This window comes from Parus major, chromosome 3 (genome assembly GCF_001522545.3).
Source record: "Parus major isolate Abel chromosome 3, Parus_major1.1, whole genome shotgun sequence".
Lineage (NCBI taxonomy): Eukaryota > Metazoa > Chordata > Aves > Passeriformes > Paridae > Parus > Parus major.
In genome coordinates this window covers 92,515,807-92,541,244 of record NC_031770.1, presented here as the reverse complement: position 1 = coordinate 92,541,244, position 25,438 = coordinate 92,515,807, and the positions used below count along the sequence as shown (strand labels likewise).

Here is a 25,438-nt window from a genome sequence, read left to right as displayed (position 1 = left end):
GAGCGGGGAAGGACATTCCACTTCCCAGAGCGCTGTCAGTGTGGTGTGGCCGCACAGATTCATAGGGCTCAGGGTTTGACAGCATTTTGCCTTTTATTAGGGCCTCTCCCTTTCCTGTTTAGTGAAGTCACGGCCTAGCAGGGCGTGTCACGGCGGGGTTTGCAGCCGCACGGGCAGAAGCGTGCGGCAGAGCCAGCAGAGTGCAGTGTAACACCTGAGCCAGCGGCCCCTCGTCTGCCGCTCCATCCTCAGCCCGCTTCAAAAGGAAAAGCTTAAAAATTGAATGAACCCTCTCTTCTAGCTTTCTCGTTTAACAAATGACCCTGTGCGGTCAGTCGAGTGCTATTTCAGTTTGATTAGGCACAAAAGGTTTGAGATGATTTAATCTGGAGAGGCAGAGAGCGAGGCGTGCCCTTCCTCGGCTGGAGGTGGAAGCAGAGCAGAGCAGAGGTGTTGAGACAAAGGCGATCCTCTGGCGTAGCCCGCAGAGCCTTTGAGCTGTGCAAGGTGGGTGGGTGATAGACTGCAGCTCCCTGGCTTCTGTATAGCCAGAAAAATGGTGTACTGCTCTCCTTTCCTTGCTGAAAGGCAAACAACAGCCCCCAAATATGTGACCTTCTGACTTGTCAGTCACTGTCCCCTGTAGCTGCAGTAGCTGTGGGATTGAGGAAGTGACCACCACATAACAGAGATCCTTCTTCCTTAAGCATGAAATCCAACCAAACAAAAAGAGACAGTCAGATTCATTCTGACTGGAGAATCAGGAGATGGCAATTCTGCAGAGTATTTCCAGATTTTGATATCACAAAGCCATAACACTGAAAATTTTGTCATTTGGATCCAAAGGAGTAATTTTTAACTCTGTAGTTTACTACATACTGCCTCATGTTCTTTACATGCACTGAAATGTGTTCTAATTCAGGCAAAGATGCTATTTCACTCTTAACTCCTGTGTTTAAATATACACCAGGCAGTTGGATGAATATATGCATCTTAAATAGATGTTTCTGCCTGGGGAATATTCCCTGCACAAGTATTAGCACTTCAGAACCTCATGTGGATTCAGAGCAATTTAATTTTCACAAAAAAGTATTAGTACCTTGGGACAGATACTGTTCTGCACTCACATTTTATGCTACCTCAATGTACTCTATGCATATTTTATCTGACCTTTGTAAAGGCTGAAAAACACATTCTCCACCATAAAACAAGAATAACTGTTAGACCACACCTTGCCTCCTGGGTACTTCAAATGTAGTTTCTAACTTGTCTTGACTCAGTGCACTTTACAGTGCAATTTAGGAAATCTAAGACTCTTTTAGCATACAAGGAAATAGATAATTTCCAGGATAATCCTCCAGCTGAGCATTGTCTGGCAGAAAAGTCAGAACCTTATGTAACTTGCTATCCTGTCCAACTCTCTTCAGAGTGGATATGAAACAAAGGCGCTGTCTAGCTCCTAGCCACTAAAACTCTACATTTTCAATATAAGATTTAAAGGTGTTTCAGTGAGTACTAGGCTGTCTAAGTTGGTTTATTTCTCTTCTGGAGAGTCAGATGAGTGGTCATAGAAAAGACATAAATTGCTTTCAAGGCAGTCAGCTACAGAAAATGGGTAGAGTTGTTATGAACTCTTAACTAACAAGAAGTGTCTGGCCTGTGGAGTTGTGTGTTCATAATAATAGTTAGAACCTCATAGAACCTCATTTCTCTTCATAAAAAATCAAAGCATGCTGTAAGAATGTGGTCAGCTATTTGGTCAGTTATTTCTTTCTCATGTTCTCTCTGAGAAAATTAATTATAACTCTATTTTTGTCAAATATTTGCTTTCAGATTTTGAGCTCCCTTTGGCTAAAGATATGACCCTTTTGTGAATCTCCTGTCTGTTCTAGAGACATTTAAGATCATATTCTGTTTTCTCTACCTTGGACACCATCACAAATAGAAAATGCTCATCAAAAATGTATTTTACTGTTTATTAGGAGAGCAAAACTATGGGGAGGGTATTGAGATGAGCACAAATATATATCCATTTGAAAAGTTAATCTGCCATTCTACTTCTTCATTTTTGGGAGACAACTTTGCAGTTCTTACACCTTTAAATTTCTAACACTTTGAGTGGTTTAGCACAGTTTGGGACCCCAAATAAGTTCACAATACATGTTTCTCTGTTTTCTGTATTATTTTTAGGCCACCTATTATTTAATAATAAATTTCTCTTTAGATCCTAAATCCTGTGTAATGCTTACAGATATTGGTTCCTATTTGACTATTTTATCTGTTGTTCTGCTGAAAAATTAAGCCAACATTGAGAGCAGATAACGACTGGTTTAAAGTGAGATTTAATCAGAGTTAACCTCAGTCAAGCAATGCTGATTTTTTAATCTTTGTTGTTAACACTCTTTAGCAACAACAAAATGTTAGAGGGCAGTTAAGTTGGATTTGAGAGAAGTGAAGCAGCCTGAAGTAATTCTCTGTTTATATGAGGAAATGGCATAGTGCAGCTGTGCTGGTGTGATGTTCATCACTCATTTATGAGCTGGGTGCTGTGTGCTGTCTAAATTATGTCTGGGCCAGGGAGGGATCCAGCCTGATCAGCATACACAGGGTGGCTCTCCCAGCAATGTCCTGCCAGGTGTTAGTGTGCACCATCCTTTGGGAGGGTCTAGCTGATCCAGGAGAAACCTGGGCATGCAGGTGAAGGCACTGTGCACCTCTGTAGGTCTTTTGCAAGATGTGGATTGGGTTGTGGCTTGAAGGGCTGGAAACCTCTATAGGGCAGGTACCTGGGGGCAAGGGCGGGCTGTGGCATGTACCTGCCAGCAGTGCCTAGGAAGTGCACTCCTGGCTCTTCCTGACAGAGCAAATTAAACACATGCTCTACCACAGTGACCTCCTGCCATGAGATATACTAATTTTCTTACCCTTCAAGACAGGGCTGCCAGACATCCAGACTGCTTTCTGGAAAAGGTCTCTTGCTATCTCCTGAGCTGTGTGTGAGAATCCTTTTGGTGAGCTGGAGCACACCAGCGCTTGGCAAGGGCTGTTCTAAAACATCGACATTAGGGCAATCAAGATCCAGTTTCTGGGGATGAATGCTATTTAATTTGCCAGTGTGTAATATATGTTATTGAATATACTATGTACTATATTTACACTATTCACTGTATATTCTACATATAGTTTCTTAAATGAGTGCTATAGCAGAGTGACAAAAATGCCTTACAGTTCCAAAACAGTTAATTCTGCAATGCCCTTTGTAAGATACTTTTGAGCCTCTTCATTTGCTGTTAACTTGTTATGTTATAGTAAGATACTGTGCCAGACTGTGATAGATGCATGAATTAAGTACATTCCAGTATAGAGGCATAACATGCCTTAGGAAATTGTCCTGTACTGCAGTTTTATATAGCTTTTTGGCATTTTATTACACAAGTGTTAAATAGTGTGAAACTGGGATAGTAAAAGTAATGTTCTGCTTTTAAAAATTCATAGCAAAGAAGTGTTGTCAAGTTTGACATCTCTCAAACAAGTCCAGGATCAGTTAAGCTTTATATAGCTCTGGGAACAGGTATTATAATTTCTTTAAAATCCTTCATGAAAATAAACTGTTTAATAACATCCAACCCAGGAAACGGTGATGAATGAGATTACATCCAGCTAGTGGCTAGTCACAAGTGGTGATCTCCAGTTCTCAATGTTGGAGCAAGAACTGTTAGATATTGTTGTCAGTGACGTGGATGAGGGGAGCGGGAGCAGTGTCAGTCAGTCTGCAGATATCACCAGGTTGGGTGGGAGTGTTGATCTGCTGGAGGGTAGGAAGAGTCTGCAGAGGGATCTAGACAGTCTGGATCAATGGGCTGAGGCCAGCTGTGAGGTTCAAGAAGGCAAAGTGATGAATCCTGTCGTTGGATGGAAACAACCACAGGCAGGGCTACAGTCTAGGGACAGAGTGTCTGGAAAACTGCCTGGTGGAAAAGGAGCTGAAGGTGCTGGTGACAGCAGCTGAACATGAGCCAGAGTGCGCCCAGGTGGCCAAGCAGGCCAAAGGCATCCTGGCCTGTGTCAGCAGCAGTGTGGCCAGCAGGAGCAGGGCAGGGATTGTCCCCCTGTACTGGGCACTGCTGAGGCCACACCTGGAGTGCTGTGTCCAGTTCTGGGCCCCTCACTGTGAGAAAGACACTGAGGGGCTGGAGCGAGTCCAGGGAAGGGCAGCGGAGCTGGGGAAGGGTCTGGGGCACGAGTCCTGTGAGGAGCAGCTGAGGGAGCTGGGGGTGTTCAGCCTGGAGAAGAAGAGGCTCAGGGGGACCTTGTTGTTCCTACAACTGACTCAAAGGAGGTTGTAGCCAGGTGGAGCCAGGCTCTTCTCACAAGTAACAAGTGACAGGACAAGAGGAAATAGCCTCAACTACAGCAGGGGACATTTAGTTTAGATATTAGGAAAAATTTCTTCACTGAAAAGGTTGTTAATCATTGGACCAGGCTGTTCAGGGAAGTGGTTGAGTCACCATTCCTGGAAGATTTCAAAAATCATGTAGCTCTGTCAGGAAGTCATGTTTTAATGGTTTAACATGATGGTAAGTGATGGGTTGATAGCTGGACTTGATGAACTTAGAGGTCTTTTCCAAACTTAGCAATTCTATGAATTAAATTCTTTTAAATTGTTTTTCAGTCTCAGTGTGACTCTCCAGACTGTACTAGGGTTTCCTACCCAACTGCAGGCTTTTTGGTTATGTAGTGTAGTCTTGAGACTTACCCTTATGTCTTTGATAATTCATTGTATGATAAACTTTGTAACTGATTTCTTGGTTTTGTGAAATATGTGGCTGAAGGATTGCCTCCAGGAGGAGCTGTTAGACCTGTAAATTTAGAGAGATAAATCAAACTTTGATGAAACTATCAAATATCAAGTCGTGCTTTAGCCATCACAGTACATGTAGTATCATTTTTATGATATGACACTGTCCAGAACATATGTACGAAGCCAACAATAAATGTCTGATGTGTCTGTAACAGCTGCTACATACTCCAAATTTGGCATCCTGTTATCAATTACCATAAAACACTCTTACATATTCCTTCTCCCACCTCTGGGATATATGACCTCTTAGAGGACAAGTGTAATCAGAATTTCATCACTTGGCAGATGCCAAGAAGACACAAATTGTTGTTCTGAGAGGAAACAAAATGAATGCATGCACAATATTGTATCTCATAATTGAAAATTTTTGAGTGGCCTCCATCAAATTTAATACTAAATATTATTCCTGATGGATTCCATTTTAAATAAGAAAAGAACTGGAGCATCAGCATTTATACCTATATCTTAACAACTGGTCATATACGTACTCATAGAACTTCAAGGAAGGAAGTAAAACACAATAAGTGTTTTGCACCAAGTAAATATTTTTGCTTTATATTTTTTTATACTGTCCTTTCATAATGAATCATTTTTCTCACCAAAAAAAAAAACAAAGCAAGCCATGTATGCTCATAAAAATTTTTGATCAGTGTTCCTGATTTTTTAATCGGTTTTCTGGTCTGAGATATGAGAGAGGCAAGAAATACTGCTGTCTGCCAGCTGGGAATAGCCATAGAAGGTAGAATTTTAGAAAGAATCGCATATACTATTTTTCCATGTCTCTTTCCCAGAATATGGCAGAAGGGCAAGATGAATTAAAGAAGGCTACACACAGAAAGGGAATAGCCAGACTGGCATTGTCCAGCTGTCTCCTTTTGATCATTCTCTAAAGGTTGTTTCCAGTTTGCTCAAGTTAATGCAGCCTTCGCACCAAGCTTGATAAAACTGCAGTTAAAAACAGTAGCGGCTTTCTGATTGTCTTTCATTGATGTCTTGAACTGTGTGGAAAGCAAAGAGCTTTCTACACTTTCCCTACTAGTAAAGAGCTTTATACACTTTCCTTAAGATTGACACCATTTGACTTGTAATATCAATCATTAAGAGAATTTTTACTTTCATGAAGAGACATCTGGTTTTCTCCTCTCCCTTTTCAGAGCTGACTTTGATGATTCTGCAACCTATTCAGCAGTTGCAACAAACGTCCACGGTCAGGCATCAACTAACTGTGCTGTGATTGTGCGAAGTAAGTCCTACTTTATATTTAAAACAATAAATAAATATAATCCTCATGTCATTGAATGTTTCTTGTATGTTTATTTGTAGGGTTCAGAGAGGAAGAAGAGCCTCACCCAGCTGCGATAATGCCCTTCCACTGTAAGCCTTTTTATTCTATTTGCTTAGATAATTTATGTCCTCTTGTCAGAGTAATGTTTTACAGATTAGAAAACTGGATACAACTTGCTTCTTCTGACTTTGTTTTTTAATAGTTGAGTTATAGCAGGAGCTGTCCAGATGCTCTTGCTTTTCTGCTTGAATTTCTAGGTCAACATACAGTATAACAGAAAACTCCATCTCCTGCTCAGATCAGACACTTATCTGTGCCAAGTACAATTCACTTGTACTCAATAATGCTTTCATTTTCTCATGCATAGTGCCCCTGTCATATGATGTTTGCTTCACCCATATTGACGTGCAGTTTCTGGAGAAGTTTGGAGTCACTTTTGCAACAGAAGGGGAGACACTGACCTTGAAGTGTTCTATGCTGATCACTCCAGAGCTGAAAAGACTAAGACCTCGTGCTGAGTGGTATAGAGATGGTAAGTTATTACATTGAATAGAATCTACCTGGAAAATGCTGGAGGAGATATTGAGGATACAGGTCAGGTTTAGAGCATTATATTCTCAGAATTAAATCTGGAATAGAGAAAAATAAGTATTTCTAGTTAGAGTTTATAATTCTGCACTCTCAATTAAGTGACTTGGTGAATGTTTTCTTGAGCACACATTAATAGCAGCCGGAGATAACCTCATATTGTGATAGCAAAAGAGAACATTTACTTGGAAGAGATAACAAAGCCAGTTCTTAGGTTTCACAATGACCCACAGTTGAATACTGTGACCACTGAGCTGAAGGGTACCCACAGGGCAGTAAATTAAAGTTTGAAGTACTGAGGTATGGGTCTCCACTTTAATCTTGCTCTAGCATTTATTGTGAATTTTATATTAAAATCACATGAATGTATACTTAGGCAATACTTACAGAAGCCAGGCCTGATAAACATATGTTTGTTCTACTGTTTATGTGCCATGTTAGTAGGTTTCTTACCTTTCCTCTTTCGTCTGTGAAAACCTGTTATGCCAGGTGAAGCAGTCTTCACCATGAAATACTCAAAATAACATCACTAAACTTTCCATATACTGGGGTAGATGGTATAAAAAGCCTGGATGAGTAGTGTTTGTTCACTGCAGCAAAAAAGGGTTTTGAAACACAAAACTAGTTACGTAATGGATAGAAACCTGTTGTAGATATTTAGCACACCACTTTTCACCAACCACAATTTGTGCAGGATTCTAAAGTAATTATTCTACCTGATGGTTAACCAAGGAAAGCCTTGGTTATTTTTGAATGGTTAGACCTTTCCACAAAGGGACCATGTCTGATGATGGTGGACTTCCTAGACTGATGTTTGGACTGGTCCCAAATAAAGTTGGCAGAAATTTCCATAGTGGAAAAAATGTGATGAATAAACTAAGAAATGACAGTAAGATTAATAAGGCAGTCAAGAAAATTCAAGAATAAGAAAATCAGAAAAAGAATGATTTTGTTACTGTGTGCAATGCCTTTGTTTAATGTATATTATGGTTTTACATAAATTCACATCTGATCCCTCAGGGAACAAACTACTACTTAATCTTTGATTCCTATTTTTCTATCTTTGTGGATAGTTCCTTGTGATGAACTATTAGATGTCACTAAAGTAAAAAAATATGAGATAATAAAAATGGCTTTTCCTGTCTCATGAATAAGCAAAAATCTAAGACTGTTACTTGAATTCAGATTCTGTCCCCACAGGAATTTTGCTATTCACTTCAGAATATTTAGTAACTAAAAATGATTGCTCAATTCATTCTCAGATGAACCATAATTTTCAAGGGTACCTTTACTTTGTCGCCTACTGGGCACACTTTCTCAAGATGCCAAATCTCCCAAATTCTAAGTTTGAGGCTGCAGCTAGGAAGAATTTCTAATTTTCAAGGACTGCGCAGTATTGTTCCACTTTTCATTGAACATGAATTTTTCTTGCACTATAGAAAAAAGTTCATGACCCTTTCTCTTTGTGCCTTCAAAATGACAATTCCTTCCTCATATGTAACAATATCTCTTTGTTTCCCCACTTGTTTAACTTAGTAAGTCCTTACTTGTGAATACCTGAGAGGAAAGGTTGGTTTGTTTTAAGCCAATATGTTTTTGCTAGGGAGTCAGATAGGTGCTCATCCCATTATTCTACTTCTGTTAAGTGAAATAGGATGTTACAAACAAGCTTAGATTTGTCCTCATTACAAGTACACAGATCACAATATTTCCAAGAGATGTACAGGTACATTAGCTGGCAGAACTTGTTCCCAAATGCAGCAGGAATTCATGCACTATGAACCTTTGTTATATGCTACAGTTCCCTGTGTTGAGTCCCTTGAGAGTTGGAGCCAATGCATAAATATAAGCAATGAGAAGTTAAAAATTTGTCATATGTCATGTGCTTTAGACATTCTGGTTCTTTAGAGAGATAATATTTAATTCCACACTTGCATTAAGATTTTACTCTTTCTAAAATTTTTCAGTTTGTGTTAATCAAATAATAGCAACTAAAGCCCTGAGAAGGATATGTATGATTTACTTCTAATAATTATACACAGGAGAAGTATGTGTTTGTCTTGCATAAATAAGCTTCGCACTAGTGAGCCTTACTCAGGGTATCTAGTAGACTCCTAGGGGCATATAAGTCAGCTCAATCAAATCCTCTGAGCTGATTTGGGATTTCATGAACATGAATATGATGTCTATTATTCATGGCCCACTTAGAACAATTTAGGATAGTTTAAGAACCCTTCAAGATACTGAAGGAACAAAATTAAAAGAATACCTCAGGAATGTATATCTAAACTATATCTATGATTGATCTGTGACGTGACTTCAGCTGATAGCAGGAAGTTTCTGTTATTGATCTCTAATATAATATAAACACTATAAAGCTATATGTACCAGTATTCTGCAACCAATTATGCGATAATCTAGAATAAAATAATTGAATTCAGAAGGAAAAATCATGGAGTGAAGAATCTAGCTGAAATTTCAGCAGAACAACAAATACATGATGAAGTTTCAGTATATAGCAGTTCCCCACTCTTTGTATGTATTTTAATTAGAGTAATGTATTAGGAAAATTATCTTACATATTAAAAACAGCATGTGAAGCTTGAGACACACTGCCTCTAAGGGTTAGTCTTCTAAAAGTAAATTCTGGGAGAAATAACAGAGCACAACACGTGAATAGACTGTGAATAGTGAGAACTTGTAATTGTAATATTATTGTGGTGGCAGGTTTATAAATACTTATTCTATTAGAACTTTTAAATATGTTTGATGCCTCAAAACTTTATTCTAATTGTCTTGCTACAAAGTCACTCATCCAAACTGCATTAAAAAAAGTGGGCTTCTGATGATTTCTGGTGGATCTTTGGCCTTGTGTTGGGGGAGAGAAGGTTTTCTGCTCTTACTAAACACAACTGCCTCCTCAACTTCTGCTGTTGGGTACACATAAAGAATGGAAATGGGCAATTCTGGCCTTAGTAGCATTACAGGCTTGCCTATAATTTCTATATATTCAAACTCTGGTGGCTATGAATCCAATAAAGCTTGCAGTCTAAATACGTGACCAGATTTTCAGAGATGCTGGTTAATCAACGCTTTTTTTGCTTAGGATTTTCCACAGGGCTCATGTACTGGCTAAAGTTTCTAGGTAAAGATGTTTTCTGATTTAATTTAAAGTATGTCATGTCTCTCTACACAAAGTACCATTGTGATGGGCATGACAGAAAGGGGACACTGAGGTTTTCTAGGTAAGGAGCTCATGACTAAGGATCTCTTGGGAAGGAATGTGATTAAATTTAGTTTGTTTGCTTCTCATAAAACTACTACATGCTTAGCTGGTTATGGAATTAACTGCTGTAAGATTTAGAAGCCTGTGTCTTCCTCATACTCTATTATCTGAATGTGTGTCATGTTTTATACCTTCTTATGCAACTCAGCTGGTATGTGAGAGCACTGATTTCTTTGCAAATGTTTGAGTACCAGCTCCAAAATATATCTAAGAAATAAAATAATAAACATTCATAGGTATTCAGATCTTTTATATAGGGTTCTGCTGCACTGATTACAATAAATTTGTATGTGATTTGCCTTAGGGAGTTAAAAATCAAAAATAATCCAATCAGCTATTTAAAAGGATGATATGAGAAAGTCCCTTGCCTAGCATAAAATATCCTGTTCATTCTTTTGCTCTGGTTTCACTAGGCAATCAGATTAATGTGCTTTAATCATGGGTCACCACCTCTCACCTCAACAGGCATGCCTTGAACATTTAAGTTTGTTGTATATTTATAGCATTTTTCAGACTAAACTGAAACCTATTTTTTAAAATTTGGAAGAAAAAATTGAGTAAACTGACATTTGACCTGAACAAAGGAAGCAAAGTTTATTAAATATGATACAAGATGCCACCCTGCATTCATTATAGGGTATGGCAGATTTTCATGTCAATATTTCTAAATGTGGGTAACATTTTGTCTCTCAATGTATTAAAAATTATAGTGATAGGAATTTTGTTGTTAGCACTGCATATCATAGTACTAGACCTCATGTTCTCTAAAATTCATTGATCAAATAATTTTAGAGAAATGCAACTTAGACTCTGTAGAGTTTTCATAGCATCAAAGCACTGTCATTCTGATTATAACTGGCATAAATATTAGTTTGTGTCCCAGGTTAGCAGAGAAGTGCACTAGATGCAGGTTATTCTAGCAGCACTGTAATGTGTCTGATGGGTCTTCTCTTCCAGATGTGCTGATAAAGGACTCCAAGTGGACAAAGCTGTATTTTGGAGAAGGCCAGGCAGCTCTTTCCTTCAGTCATCTGAACAAAGATGATGAAGGTTTATACACCCTGCGCATGGTTTCAAGAGGTGGAATCAGTGAATGCAGTGCATACCTGTTTGTAAGAGGTAAGCTTTTAATCTGGTTCTTCAGGAGAAATTAAAAAACATTATAAAATTTAGTTTTATGAAAAAGTCCCATGTAATAACTGAAGTACGAAATTCATAGTCTGTGGAATTTCATAGTCCTTTGATTTGTACATAGTAGTCTGTACTAAAAAACCAGTCACCTTACCTGAATGGGGAGCTTCAGAGGAGCATGCTCTTGAGGACATTTTGTTTCCTGAAGAACCAGAGAAACCGTGCTTGGGAAGAAACAACTTGTTTCTTTCTTTCTCATCTCCTTTTCTGATAGGAAATAAACATCTTTGCATATAATTGGTTCTCACTGTGATGGTTTTGGCTTTAGAGATTGGAAACTGGGAATGAGCCTTGTTGGGCATTCTTGAATCTTGTACCTGGTCTTAGGGATACATGCAGGAGAAAACAAAATAAATATTCCTACTACTATACCTGTCACAGTAATATCATTAACCAGAGAAAAGAAGCAAAGTAAGAAACTAGCTGACTGAAGAAACAGAGTTTTCACAAGAGATATAGATAAAAGGAGGTAAATGTATTAAAATAGAATAAAGGTCAGAGCTTTTCATCACATTTCCAAGCACAGCTCTCATCGAAGTAAAAATGAGATTCTGCCTGTACCTGCAAGCAGGACTTAGTATTCAGTTTTATATTTTTTTCATTGAAAGATAAAAATATTTCTGGTTGAGAAGTTCTTTCACTCTCTTAAACACATTGGACAACATCCTTGATGTGGTCAAACTGGAACAGCCCCACTGAGGCCACTGTAGCTGTATTAATTTTAAACCTTGTTCTTCTTGAAAACATATTGGAGCATATGTGCCTTATGGGGAGTGTCAACCAGACAGTTTGTGTGGGGTAGAGGGAGTGAATGTCTTTTCAGGGATTTGAAATCCAGCTTCCTCACAGAACTAGTGCAAGGGCTTCATCAGCTTTGCTGTGTCTTGAACAAGTCACTCTGGCACCCTGTTCTCATGAGAAATAATTTGCTAAAGTTATTTATGTCAAGGTTACATTCCAAGAAAGACATTATTCAGGTGAAAAATGCCCGTTAATATATAAAAACTTTCCTACAAGTTTTTGTTGTAGTGATGGGTAAATTTCAGGTATCTCTCTTGTCTATTTTATATTACATTTGATCCCTTTGCATGCCCAGGACCCTATGTCTATGTGCTCTGGAGTCTCTACTGTTGTCTGTTGGCCATTCTCTTGCCTTTCTTCATGGAGGCTGTGATCTGTTACTGATCACAAACTACTTTACAACTCCTTTGAAGGGAGAGAACTTTACCTGTTACAAGATTTTTTTAGGAATTGTGGGTCCAGATTAGTCAATATCTTTCAAAATGAAGCCACAAATGAGTATCTTAAAGGTGGTATACAAGACTATAAATGAAACATAGCATTATAAATGTTCCAGGAGTCTGCAAATTTTTTGTTGTTTAAGAGATTTGTTTTCCTGATCTACATGTTTTTCACTGAGTACCTCGGTCTGATTGGTAACACACTGAGACACAGCTTTCAGTGTGACGGAGAATCAAAAACACATGGGTAGGTTAGGCTTTTAATTTTCCTGAAAGATAATAGGTGTTTGGTTCCTAAAAAGCTCTCCTGTTCTCAAAAATATCCTTGAACATTTTGTCTGTATACAAATGTAGACATTATGGTCCTGAACCATTATTGCAGTGAATTAGTATGCCATGAAATGTTTGGGCTTCCATTCACATAAACAAGTAGCATAATGAACTAGAAGTCTTCCCTTTGACTTTTTGATGTATATCGGAGGAGTTGGGGGAAAAAACAATTTATTTTTGTTTGTGGTCCAGATGCCGATGCATTGATCGCAGGAGCACCAGGGGCACCAATGGATGTTAAATGCCACGATGCTAACAGAGACTATGTTATTGTTACCTGGAAACCACCAAATACTACCAGTGAGAGCCCTGTTATTGGATATTTTGTTGACAAGTATGTACACATTAACATTTATTTATTTTTTTAATCTCCAGAAATATGTATATACTGAAGAGGAAAAAAATATCATTATATCCTTTCAATGTGTGTGTTCCTTGGATATATTTTTTCAGACACTTGGCACTGCAACTCACTTACACACTGTGTTAAATTACTAGATTGTTCCCTGGCAAACTTTTGGCCCAGATGATTTAGTACTTTCACAGGAAATTCTGGGCACAGTCTGGGAATTAGCAGGGGCTGGAGGCCATTCCAAGTAATATTTGCAGGCAGACACATTTTATCATACACTTAAAATGTTCAATAGTATGGATGTGGGCACATCAGAGAATGAGCTCTGACAGTATTTAATTTATAAAAGCTAGATCCATGGGCATCTTGAATGAGATTTAGTCTCTTTAATCTCTATACTGCAAAAGCTGAAACCTAGGAGTTATTACATTATCTTTTTATTTCTTTCTTAAATGTAGTACATCAGGAGCTCAAGGCCTGGACTCCACGGAGGTGGCAGTTTAAATCAGACTGGCAGGCCTCTGTCCTTCAGCCAGCTTTGCACTTTGCTGGAGTTCCAGCTCAGTGCAGGCAGCTGGTGAGCAGGGGATCCTGCAAGCACTGTTTTGCTCTTCCACTGAAGTGAATTCTTGCTCCTTGTAGCCAGCACAGGTTGTCTGATCCTTAGTGTCTGAAACTGTCAGTCAGCAAAGCCTTACTGAAATGATTTCATAATGTGTACTGCTCTGCACTTAAAAGCAACATTTGCAGCTCATTGCTATTTGCTACCCTGTCATTTGGTCTAATTCAATGACAACTGTCTGGGAATAACTAGAAAAACAGTGGTTTATGAATGGCAGTCAGTATGAGGAAATTAACTTGAGACCTGGGGACTCTACCATCTATATCCAATTTATGCAGGGCATAGATCACAGGAGTATTTCACCTATATTGTGTATAATCCAGTCAGATGTGCGTCAGTGTGTGTCGCTTGTATCACTGCAGTGCCAAGGAGCCCTTGATCGTGCCACAATTTTTTTCTGGTACAGTCAGGGCAGAAGAATCTTCTACACAAAAGTTTATAGTAGTAAGACACAAACTATGCATGTACACACAAAACAGTACATATGGGGACATCACTTCTTGATTACTTCTATACTCTGTGGCTCAGCCATTTTGGGAGGGGAAAGGCACAAAGAAGTTTACTTGGAAATATGAAAAGGAAGAAATGAAAATGATTAGGTGAATCTTGCAAATTCATCATGTTCTGTGGAGATGAATATTAAAAATGAAAGTGAATAATTTATTCTTTACATGGCAAAGAAGAGAACCAAAAAGAAGGGAAGCAGAGAGATTTGAAAAGGCCAAGAACCATGGAAGAAAAATGACCTTTACATTATGAAAAACATAGGAAACAGTGGGAATTGGATCTCTGAACAGAGAAGAGTGTGTAAAGTGTGTGACTTTCATTAATAAGATGTATGGTTTAACTCCTCAGCCTAGCAAAGGTGGCTTCTGTGATTCTGACTTAGCATGGGTAGCATGGGGCATATTTATTGTGAGATGATATTGACAAATGCTGTCTTCTGATATTCCAAGATGTGAAGTAGGTTTGGAAAACTGGGTGCAGTGCAATGATGCTCCTGTAAAAGTCTGCAAGTATCCTGTGACTGGTCTTCAAGAGGGACGGTCTTACATATTCCGTGTGAGAGCAGTGAACACTGCTGGCATTAGCCGGCCTTCTCGAGCCTCGGAACCAGTTGCAGCACTTGATCCCCTTGACCTGGAGAGAACACAAAGTAGGTTATTCAAGGCTTCTTTGTTTTCAATAAAATATTGAAGATTCTGTTCGCCCAGCTAACCTAAGGAGTGGAGTTTATTTATTCCTTTGATTGAGTATCTCACTACAGACTGCAAAGCAGCATTAGGAGAGCTTCTCCATGAATAGAGTAAGCTGGCTTGCCCTGGGGAGTAGTTGCGTTGATTTAGCCTTGTCCTAAACCCCTGTGCAGATTCTGTATATCATGTACTTGCACACCTTTTGTTTCGTGTCCTCCTTTTAGTCAGAGGGGAATTAAAGTAATTATGAATACCTTAAAGCACTGCCCCAGTGTTGCCTGTGAAATCTGAGCTGAATATGCAGTTTCCTTTACTCATGTTCTATGTATGTGTGTATGTTTTATGACTAATTTCTATAACAAAAGTACAGTTCATGATACAATTGATTACTAATCTGCCTCAAAATCAAATGTGTGACCATGACTCTTGCCTTTTAACACATCTTTGAATAGTACTGTCTTATCATACCCTGTTTTCCTATGAAAGTGAATAAAGCAATATATGACTTCAAGGTGAGTCTATCTGGGGAAAGGTTTAATAACAACATTGTAGAAAAAGAGGTATCCAGGCTTTTGAACAGATAATAATTTCACAATATTTGAGCAATAATTTGAAAAATTTGTACATATACTGAACTAGTTTGAGAAGCTAATTGAATATTTTGATTAACAGCTGTTCATATGGATGAAGGGCGAAAGATTGTGATCAGTAAGGATGACCTTGAAGGTATGTAACATTTCTACAATTTCAGTCCATCTGCTCATACTCCAGGAATCTCACATCATAATTAGAAACATAACTTGAAAAACAATCCATCTAGTGACAAACTCTCTATATTAAGAAATAAAGACACGTTATGACTTGCAAGATTGAGAGAACACAAGTGAACGGTGAGGTCTAAAAAGATGGAGAACATCACACTCTCAACAGCAAAACTTTTATGATATGTTGACAGCATTTTCTCACCTTTTTGCCTTCACTAGTGCTTAGCTGAGTTAAATGGCTGAACATTTAATTTCCCATTTGATTGGGCATTTGATTGCCCATATTTCCCTTCTTTCTAGCTTTCTGGGAGCTGAGTATAGTTTTCTTATATTGATTTTGAGTACCTGAGGAAGTTATTGCCATTCTCATAAAAACTTACACAATCCATTTCAATTCTTTAATTACTGTATCTACCTGAATATAGAGGTTATTCTTAAGGTTAATGTTATAGACTAAGTAATGTTTTTCCTCAGGAGAATTGGAGAGATCCCTGACAACTTTTGAGATAAAGCTTGAGATTTTTCTGGTTTTGGTTGTTTCTCTATGGAATGATTTGGTTTTTAGGCTTGAATAATGACCTTCTTTACATTTGTTAAAATTATTAACTATAATGGCACAAAATTTTAAAAAAAGTGTCTGTCTTTCTCACAAAGGTTATAAACTTGTAACTCCAAAAATAACACAGTCAAAGAGAAATTACCTGAGAACAGATGTAGTTTGAAGGAGAATCAGACATTAAATGTCTTTCCCAGTGCATGGACAGGACAGATGAAGTTTCTCTATTTTTATAATAGTACTCTAAATGAATTGATATGGGTATTATAAGATCAGAGGCACATTACAATATCAGATTGTAATTGTCTTGTTTGGCTTCACAGATCATTCTTCTGCTCTCAGGATTGCCTTAGAATGACCAGGTCCAGGAAATGGCCACTTTGGAATAGTCATAAAAAATGATATTTGGATTTCTGTCACATGAATGTGCATATTTAATACAGTATGAATATTCAAATCTCGCTCTTTTTGTAGATCACTACTTTTCATCTGCAAGATTGGAGACTATTTCTGAAAGAGCAATCTCACAGATCACAAATGGTTTTCCTTTTTAGTGCAGGCTGATGTCCCATTCTGGCAACCATCCTGTAACAACATGTTATATCATTACAAAGTATGAGAACTTTGTTTTTTTATGAATGAAAGAAAACATGTTGAGATATTTTTACTTGAAATCAGTTGGAAGTCTTTTGTCTTAATGCTGTGAAGGAATATTGTAATTTTCTTGACTATATGTCATCAGTTTCATCTTAAACTCAGCTGATTCATGTGCCTTTCTGAAAGAACAAATACAGTTGTGGGAGATCAAATATAGAAAGCATTGTGAGAAATAAATTTTCATTGGATATATCAGTTTTCTTTAAAAAAGGTTTGGTGGAAAAATTTATCTTCAAAGAACAAAGATTTTTTTTCTTTTTTTATCACAAGCCATAAAGATAAAATTTTTAGGTGTCTGCTGAATTGCTATTTCTGACCAACCACTGAGTCAAAGCTCCTTCAGGGAGCTGTGCCTGTGTAGAGGTCCATCACAGGTCCATCACACCTCACTCTCCCATCTAGTGCTGTTTTACCCCATTGTAATTTCATGGCTAACAGAACCAGCTTTTTCTCGTGTTGGGCTCAGTGAGCAGGACCATGAAAGACTGAGCTGAATTCTAACTTGGCCCAGGCTAGGCAGGTTGTCTCTAACACTGCTGGTAACTCTGCAAAGAGAGTGGGGAGAGTGATCAGGCCACACTGTGTGGTGGAGCCATCAGAGGGCTGGTGACATATTTTTATGTGTCTGATTCATAGATTTTACAGGTGCTTCAGACTATATAGATGATAATACTGTCATGTTATAGGATATACTGCTATTAGGTTTTCCTTTTCCTGCTCTCCTCTTTGTTTTAAAGGTGCTTTTCTGATTGTACTTCCCTTCCAGCTATTTTCTTTATTCTAATTTCTCATAATAGCTCTTTAGAGTTCTGACTTTGATCAAAAAATATTTGCATATAGTAAGCAGGTTTTTTACTAGCAGATTGAAGTAATTCTGATGTGATCAAAGGAAAAAGTGTGACAAATACGCAGAGTTTCAGGGAGAAAATTTAACCTTTACTGAAAGAGTAAGTAACTAGATGTTAATACTGAAGTTTTATTTATCAAAATTTAATTGAAGTGATCAGGTGAACTGCACAGATGATATCACAGCCCCTAATAGATGAGCATTGCAGTGCAGGGTGGGAAGGTTGAATCAGAAAGATGAGCTGTAGCACGAATGCTGACCCAAGAGTTAACCTGCTTTTTAACGCTTGCTACATTTATTAATCTTACAGGGGATGTTCAGATTCCAGGCCCTCCCACCAATGTACATGCTTCAGAAATCAGCAAAACATATGTTGTACTCAGCTGGGATCCACCTGTTCCCCGTGGCAGGGAGCCACTGACGTATTTCATTGAGAAGGTACTGCACCTTATAGTGGTATTCTGTTGAAAGGTCTTTCATTGCTGTGTGCAATTACATTCAACCCATTTTCAGAACTGCAGAATGAGCAATAAAACTAACACTTTCTGTGGTCTTGCAGGATTTGAAAGTGGGGTATTAGAGAAGCATGGATAATCAAATGTCTTATTGCAAGTTTTAATGAGCATTGAAATTCAAGGTCCAGAGAAAAGGATTCCCCTATGCTATTTGCTTACTGCTTTCTAAATGGGAACAAATTATTATGTAAAGTAGCAGTTTAAAAAAAAAGAAAAGAAGCATCTATAGTTTTTCACAGTCCTACAGGCGTGATTGTAAGTTTTCAGTGTCTCTGTTAAAGGGAGATTTCTGTTTGATCTCACTAGAGCAAGGAATAAACAGTAACTCATAATTTGATCCTGGCTTTTGCAGGCTTACTGCAGCCTCTACTATACACTGACATTTCCAATTTATCCTCTGTAAGGTCAGCAAGGAGGCAGATGCCTGTCTCAGGTTCACTGGTCCCTGGTACTCTTCATGGCTGCCTCTTTGAATTGAAAGGGGACTTCAGTGTTCACAATAGGAGAGGTTTGTTCTTCATCCACCTAATTGAATAAAATTTATATAAATCTGTCCCTGAGGTATGTTTCTAAATTATATTGGATTACATCAACTTGTTACAAAGTTTTCCCAATAGGTAAAATGGGCCTCATACCTGACCTCTAAAACACAGGTCAAGCTATACTTAGTTTTTATGAATTATGCCTCTAGCATATGCACCCTCTTAACAATCCACAAACACTAAACCTCTTCATAAAACTGCCACACATTCAATTTGCACCATGAATATTGTAACAGCCTTTTCTCAGGCCCTTACTATACAAGTTGTTTTCTTCTCATATCTGAAATACTGCACATTCCTCCACAGTTCATTTCCCACCCATCCTGTTGATGTCCCTCCTCTTTTTGCAGCCCTCCCAGGTTGCCTTTTCCCTCTCAGACACATAAGAAAACTCTCCACTTCCAAAGGAATTCATAAGCCTTTAATTTCATTCTTCATCCATTCCTTGTTGGATGTTGAACAAATCGATGTGAAGTGAACACCACTCACTGGTTAAATTTTCCAGCAAGCATGACCATTTCTCCCTCTCTGCTTATACATTTCATAGAAGTAATGAAAATTTTTGTCAGGATACTTGTCTAGTTTTTCCTTCTATGCAATAAAATAGAATGTTTTTCTTGCATTTATTCCCAGTTACACATGTCTTTGCTTATCTATAATTTTCAAGAATATTGCTGAAAGGATTTTGAACCGGCTCTTGTCATGGAAATACCTTATTAGTTCCAGAATAAGCAGAAATAGCCCAGATAAAAAGCTCAGAGGTAGATTTCCATTGAGTGGACACCTACACTTGGTTAGCTGAATTTCATTCTAAGAATGAATTGGAAAATATACATTATCTGCTTTTTACAAATAAATTTATATAGCTCCAGAAACAGTATAGAGCAGTGAAAATGTTGAACAAAAAAGTCTCAAACACTACACTCACTGAAGGAAAGGGAGAATGAAGACTAAATGGCTATTATTAGAAAAAAGATGTTCATTGTACTAATTAATACCTGAATCTAAAATCTTTGCATAGATAGCTAATATATATATGAACAGCTTATTTAGTTCATAGGTGAACGTTTGTTCTTTGCTTTCCACTGTCTTCTGATACTTTAGAACAGTTTCTAATTATTTTATTTCAAATAAAGAAGATTCAGCCCTGAAGAATAAAAATGTATTTGTAAAGCCTTCAAGAGACACAAAATGGAAATGAGTTTTCTATGTTCTCTTGAAATACTTTTTTAACACATAAATCAAACTGCAGAACAAAATGTGATGCTGATTCTTTGTGAATAGAAGAAATTAATGTTTTTCATGGCACAAAGTAAAATATATGGCAAAATAACAGTTATTTCATATTTTACAGCTTTTTGTTATGAGGAAAATTGATGTAATATTTCTTTTTTTTTTGAGAACACTAGGTGGGTTCAGTACCTATGAGAAAGATTTTGATATATGGATTCCAGCTGTTTATGTTATTATTATTATTTGTCTGTTGTAGGTGTCATTATATACAGGTTATTTTCCAAGCACCCAGGAAATGCTGTTCCTCCTCTAAGAAATTCACAGTCTGTCAGATTTTGTTCCCAGAATATCTGTTCCAAAATTTTATAAACACATAATTTGTATACACTTATGTGCCAAGGAAATTTTCTTCAATCTGTTTATTAGGCACTTAGGTTTTCCTAAAATTTCTGACGGATTCCATGACTAATTTTTGGTTAGAGTAAATGGTTTATGTGGGAAATCTAATGGACAGCACACTTGTCTCAGAGTGCTGATTTGCTGGCTCTCCTCCATGTGCCGTTGCAGTGATGATAAGCTCAGCTGCTGCACTGAGAATACTCAAAAGTAATTACTTCATTTGATGAATGCTTTTAGGGGACATGACCTTACTCAATAGAATAAATAAAGATAAAGTTGTGAGTAAAGTAACATTTCCCTCCCTACCTTTCTGCAGAATTTGGATTAGGGCTTGTTTGCTTGATTCCAAACCTTTGGGTGTTCACATGGGTTTTGCAGATCATAAAAAGGATTCTTTTGGGACCAGTCACAGTAGACAGTCACAGACCTAAAAGAAAGCTGGCTGTATGTACAAGTGTGCATGTATTGAAGTTGAGACATACAAGGAGACAGTGAGCTATTCAGACCTTTTTGTAGAGTAATGGAATGCATGAGCTATGAGAATTTGCATATGTTTAAGTCAGGCATTTGAGAGTGATCTTTCTCTCATAGCTCCTAAATAAATTCATGACAAGATGCAATATGCCAATATGTTCATATTTTGACAGTTCACAGAAATGATTCATGGCTTTTTTTTGTTGTTTTTTGTAGTCCATGGTTGGCAGTGGAAGCTGGCAAAGAGTCAATGCACAGGTTGCAGTAAAATCTCCTCGCTATGCAGTGTTTGACCTTGCAGAAGGAAAACCATATGTTTTCCGAGTGTTGTCAGCAAACAAAAATGGTATCAGTGATCCATCCGAAATCACAGAACCTATTCAACCACAAGATACTACTGGTAAGGTATTAATTGTAAGACATTAATATTAAAAACAATAAGTATTTTACACTGTAAATAGACAACTCTCATTAGAATAGTATAACTACAAAATAGTACTCTATTTGTGTTCAGTTCTGTGAAGGGTTTAAAAAAGACCAAGATGCTAAGTTTTAGAGACTTTCCAGAATTTTCCTAGTGGTCACACACCTCGCTACTGAAAACAGTAATCAGTATAAATTATTTTTAGTTATTCACTCTTCAGTGTTCTATTAAAATGACATCAAAAAATAGGTTAATCACTAACTTTGATAATTATATTTTCTAGCTCAGGTAATTATATGCTACCTAATTCCCTACAGTTTCAGCTAGATAAGGTAGCCTTTCATTTCTTTCTTAGTATTCTGAGTTGCAAATTACTGCTGCTGCACTATTCCTGTGTCATACAGATGAGTAGACTTCAGGGAAAGGGGAAGATACAACTACATATTCAGTGGTGATTTTCCAAATGGAAATGAAGTGTTTATCTTGGGGTCACATTCAAAAACACAAATGAAAATTTAGGGAGTAGTTATTCATCTTATTTTTGAAATATTTATTTCCTTTTTGCAGTTTTGTAGAAACCACACATAACAGATAGATGTTTTGATAATTGTCACCTTAAGTGCACATATCTTACCAGTACACTTTCTGGTAATACACAAAACATATATCTTTTATCTGATATACCATAGTTAAAAAAATATAATCCATACTTTCAGCTTGATCTATAACTACATGATAAATAAAAGCATCTTTTGCTTTCATATATTCTTGATTTGATGTCTCATTAATGCATATACATTATTTAAAGCATTCAATATTCCCCAAGGTAGGGAAGGAAAATACTGTATTTATTGCACTTAGTACAGAAAATAAGCTATCCCTTAGGGGTTAACACAACACCTTCTGCATAACTCACAGCTTTAAATAAAACACAAAGCAGAAGAATTTATTTTAAAGAGAAACTTCAGCAGTATTTTCATACACAGAGTTTGCCACCTGAGCTAAAATATATCAGAAACACATTCTGCACTTAGTGTCATTTGATATTCTTAAGGAGGACTGAGACACCTTCATGGGGACTGCAATCATTACACAGAAATTATGGGTACCTTATGAGCAGAAACTAAAGAATAGTTGGGGTATCCTAGGCCATCCTAAACGACACTTAACATGATAAAAATTAATTAAGTGGTAAAAGAGTATTCAGTTTGAGATTAAAATCTAAATAGAGGTGTTTCCATGTAGGTATGTACACGTGCAGTAGATACCTCTGCTCTGACTGTGGCAATTGGAGCCTGGAAGATAAGTTGGTTGATGTTGTCATAAGTATCCCCTTGTTACCCAGCTGAACAGTGTCTGTTTTGGGGTGAGAGGAATAGTTTTCAGGACCCTACTGATCTCTGATGGAAGGCTCAGTTTAACTGGCCAAAGAGATATCCTTTTCAAATGCTTTCAGTTTGCCATTTCAGAGGACTGTAGGTACTATCTCCCGAGTCATATGTGACAACTCCATGAAGAAATGACAAATGGTCCAAAATGGCCCTAAATTAAATTATTTGTGTAACTGAGTGAAGGCCTAGCCCTTTGACTATAGCGGCAGCTCAAGAATATGTGGTTGTAGACATACAAGAAAGCCTAAATGTAGGTACATTTATCAGACTGAATCATTTGATATTACAAATTTATTGCATAAAGTATAGTAGTGTGTAAGTATTAATTTTTATTTTAATATTGAAAGACTAAGTGGAAAACACGCTGCCTTTTGTTTCATGCTGCTAGCAGCTCTCTGCAGTATCAATCTGAGGAAACTAAAATATCTTCAAAAGGCAAGTACTGGGTGCCTCTCTTAACCTGTCATGTTAGGCTGAGACATTGCTTTAGTTTCTTATATTATGAAAGCTCAGATATTTTATAGTGTACAGACTATGTGCTGGTTCTTACTAAGATTTTTTTTTTCCATTTGGATCTCAATATTTTTGGTTCTGTTTATGCACATTCATCTGTTTAGATTGATGCAAACTGACAATGAACTTTCTTTGCATGTAAACTGAACTGCATACCACGGTACATTGGGAGAACTGTAGTCAACAGATTGAAGAAAGTTTTATCCTCATTTTCTTGCTGGTGTTGAGGTCGGTCCTGAAGTATTGCTTCCTAGTTCTGGCTTCCTTAGTCAAGAGGGATGGTTGTAAAGTGGAGAGGTCCTCTGTATGGCAACCAAGATGACCAGGGGTTAGAGATTGTGACCTATGAAGAGAGGTGTTTATTTAGATTGAAAACTTACTATGATGATGGTGTCAAACTTTCCAGCATTGTCAAATGGCAAATAGAGGCAAGAGCCAAAAATTGTAGCTTATGAAGTTCATTCTGGACATGCTCTTTTAGTGAGAAATGTGCAAGAGTGCAGTGCTGGAAAAGTTTTGCAGCTAAGCTGTGAAATCTCCATTGTTTGATCATTTCAAGACTTGTACAAATCCGTGACTGGCACTCTAGTTTGGTGTTGGTGATGATCTCACTCCCAGTGATAGGGTGGATGGACTAGATGATCCCCAGAGATCCCTTCCAACCAGTGTTCCTGTGCTGCTATGACGTTCATCTAGCTACTTTTACATAAACTTTTGGCATGCTTAAAATTGTCCTGAAAGTCTCATATTTTTGGAATTGAGGCTGTCATTAGTTAACTGTAAGACAGTATTTCTTAATCCTCATGATATTATATCTCTATAGTTTATGTGCATTTCTTACTGAAATGCTGCAAGTAATGCTGCAGGGACATAAGCTATACATCAGTTTCTTATTTGAGAAATAAATGTGAGAGTGAATATTTTCATATGAGCATGCTTTTATCCACACTCATATTCGAAAATATGTACTCTTATAATTGAATATCATAAAACCCATATAAAATCATACAGGTAAGGAGCCTCACAGCTTAGAGAATTCTGAGAAAAAAAAAATTATATACAGATATATATATATATATATCTGAATTAGATATATAATCCAGAATTAGAGTGAAATAAATATATTAAAATACATATCATATAACAATATCAACATGGTAGGAGTAGTCATAGCTGTAGTGATTAAATATGATCAAGTTTTACAGTGTTTCATCTAGTTCAAATTACTTTTATTTTTATGTATTTTCTAATAGTATATGTTTTATCTCTTTTTCTTAGTTTTGCCATCTGCACCTGGTCAGGTGGTGGCCACAAGGAATACAAAAACATCAGTTGTAGTTCAGTGGGATAAACCAAAACATGAAGAGGATTTATATGGCTACTACATTGACTATTCTGTGGTGGGATCAAATCGCTGGGAACCCAGTAACCATAAACCTATTAAATATAACAGGTATTGATAATATTTCTGTATTTTTGGGAAGTTTGAAAACTGTACGATATTTTTAAGATATTTTATGTGCTAAGCCATAGGGTTATAATTGAAGAGGAATATTAAGTGCCTGTGAAGAAAACCAGTCTGCAGACTCTCAGAGCCAAGATTTCCAAATTGCAGGGAATTCTCATCACAGTTTTGGTTTTTTTTTTCTCTGAGGAGAAACATATTTTTTTCCATTCCATGACTGAGTTTTAAAAGCAGATTCTAGAGACATGATTCTGAGTGTCTTGGACATGACTAAGTGCAAAATATGCCCATTTTTAGCAAGAATTATGTTGTGGGGTAAAGAGATCTGATGAGGAATAGTATGAGGAAGGAGAGGGAATTCTAAAGCTTTATCATAGTCCATGAATAACAGAGAAAAAGGTCAGGCCATTTCTGCTATAAATATGGTGGCAAAAGTCAGCTTTGTCAGCTGACACTATTGTGCAGGAAAGCCAAGTGTCCCATTCCAGAAATATCAGAGCTTCCTGATCTGTTACATCTCTGCATAAAGGACAGTAGACCCTGTTTCTATTCCCTTGTCATGACACTAGCACTGTTTGAATTTCTGGTGATTTCTTACTCCTTCCTGAAGATATCAAACTTCATTATGGCATTCTTCAAGAAATTTCCTCTGTAAAAATCATACTTATTTTTTATTGGAATCAATCACCAGATGCAAAGTTTAGAT

The 25,438-nt window shown here is 37.3% G+C and overlaps 1 protein-coding gene across 2 annotated transcripts in view; it reads left to right on the top strand.

The window, feature by feature from the left end:
- MYOM2 (myomesin 2) overlaps window positions 1-25,438 on the top strand; it is a 76,542-nt gene that overhangs the window by 15,218 nt on the left and 35,886 nt on the right. For both annotated transcript variants that reach the window (XM_015623198.1, XM_019006183.1), the window contains exons 7-16: window positions 6,016-6,104; window positions 6,185-6,235; window positions 6,514-6,678; window positions 10,978-11,139; window positions 12,975-13,116; window positions 14,713-14,912; window positions 15,625-15,678; window positions 18,087-18,214; window positions 21,156-21,339; window positions 24,546-24,720. In XM_015623198.1, coding sequence (XP_015478684.1) covers window positions 6,016-6,104; window positions 6,185-6,235; window positions 6,514-6,678; window positions 10,978-11,139; window positions 12,975-13,116; window positions 14,713-14,912; window positions 15,625-15,678; window positions 18,087-18,214; window positions 21,156-21,339; window positions 24,546-24,720 — 1,350 coding nt within the window. The remainder of the gene's footprint in view (window positions 1-6,015; window positions 6,105-6,184; window positions 6,236-6,513; window positions 6,679-10,977; window positions 11,140-12,974; window positions 13,117-14,712; window positions 14,913-15,624; window positions 15,679-18,086; window positions 18,215-21,155; window positions 21,340-24,545; window positions 24,721-25,438) is intronic.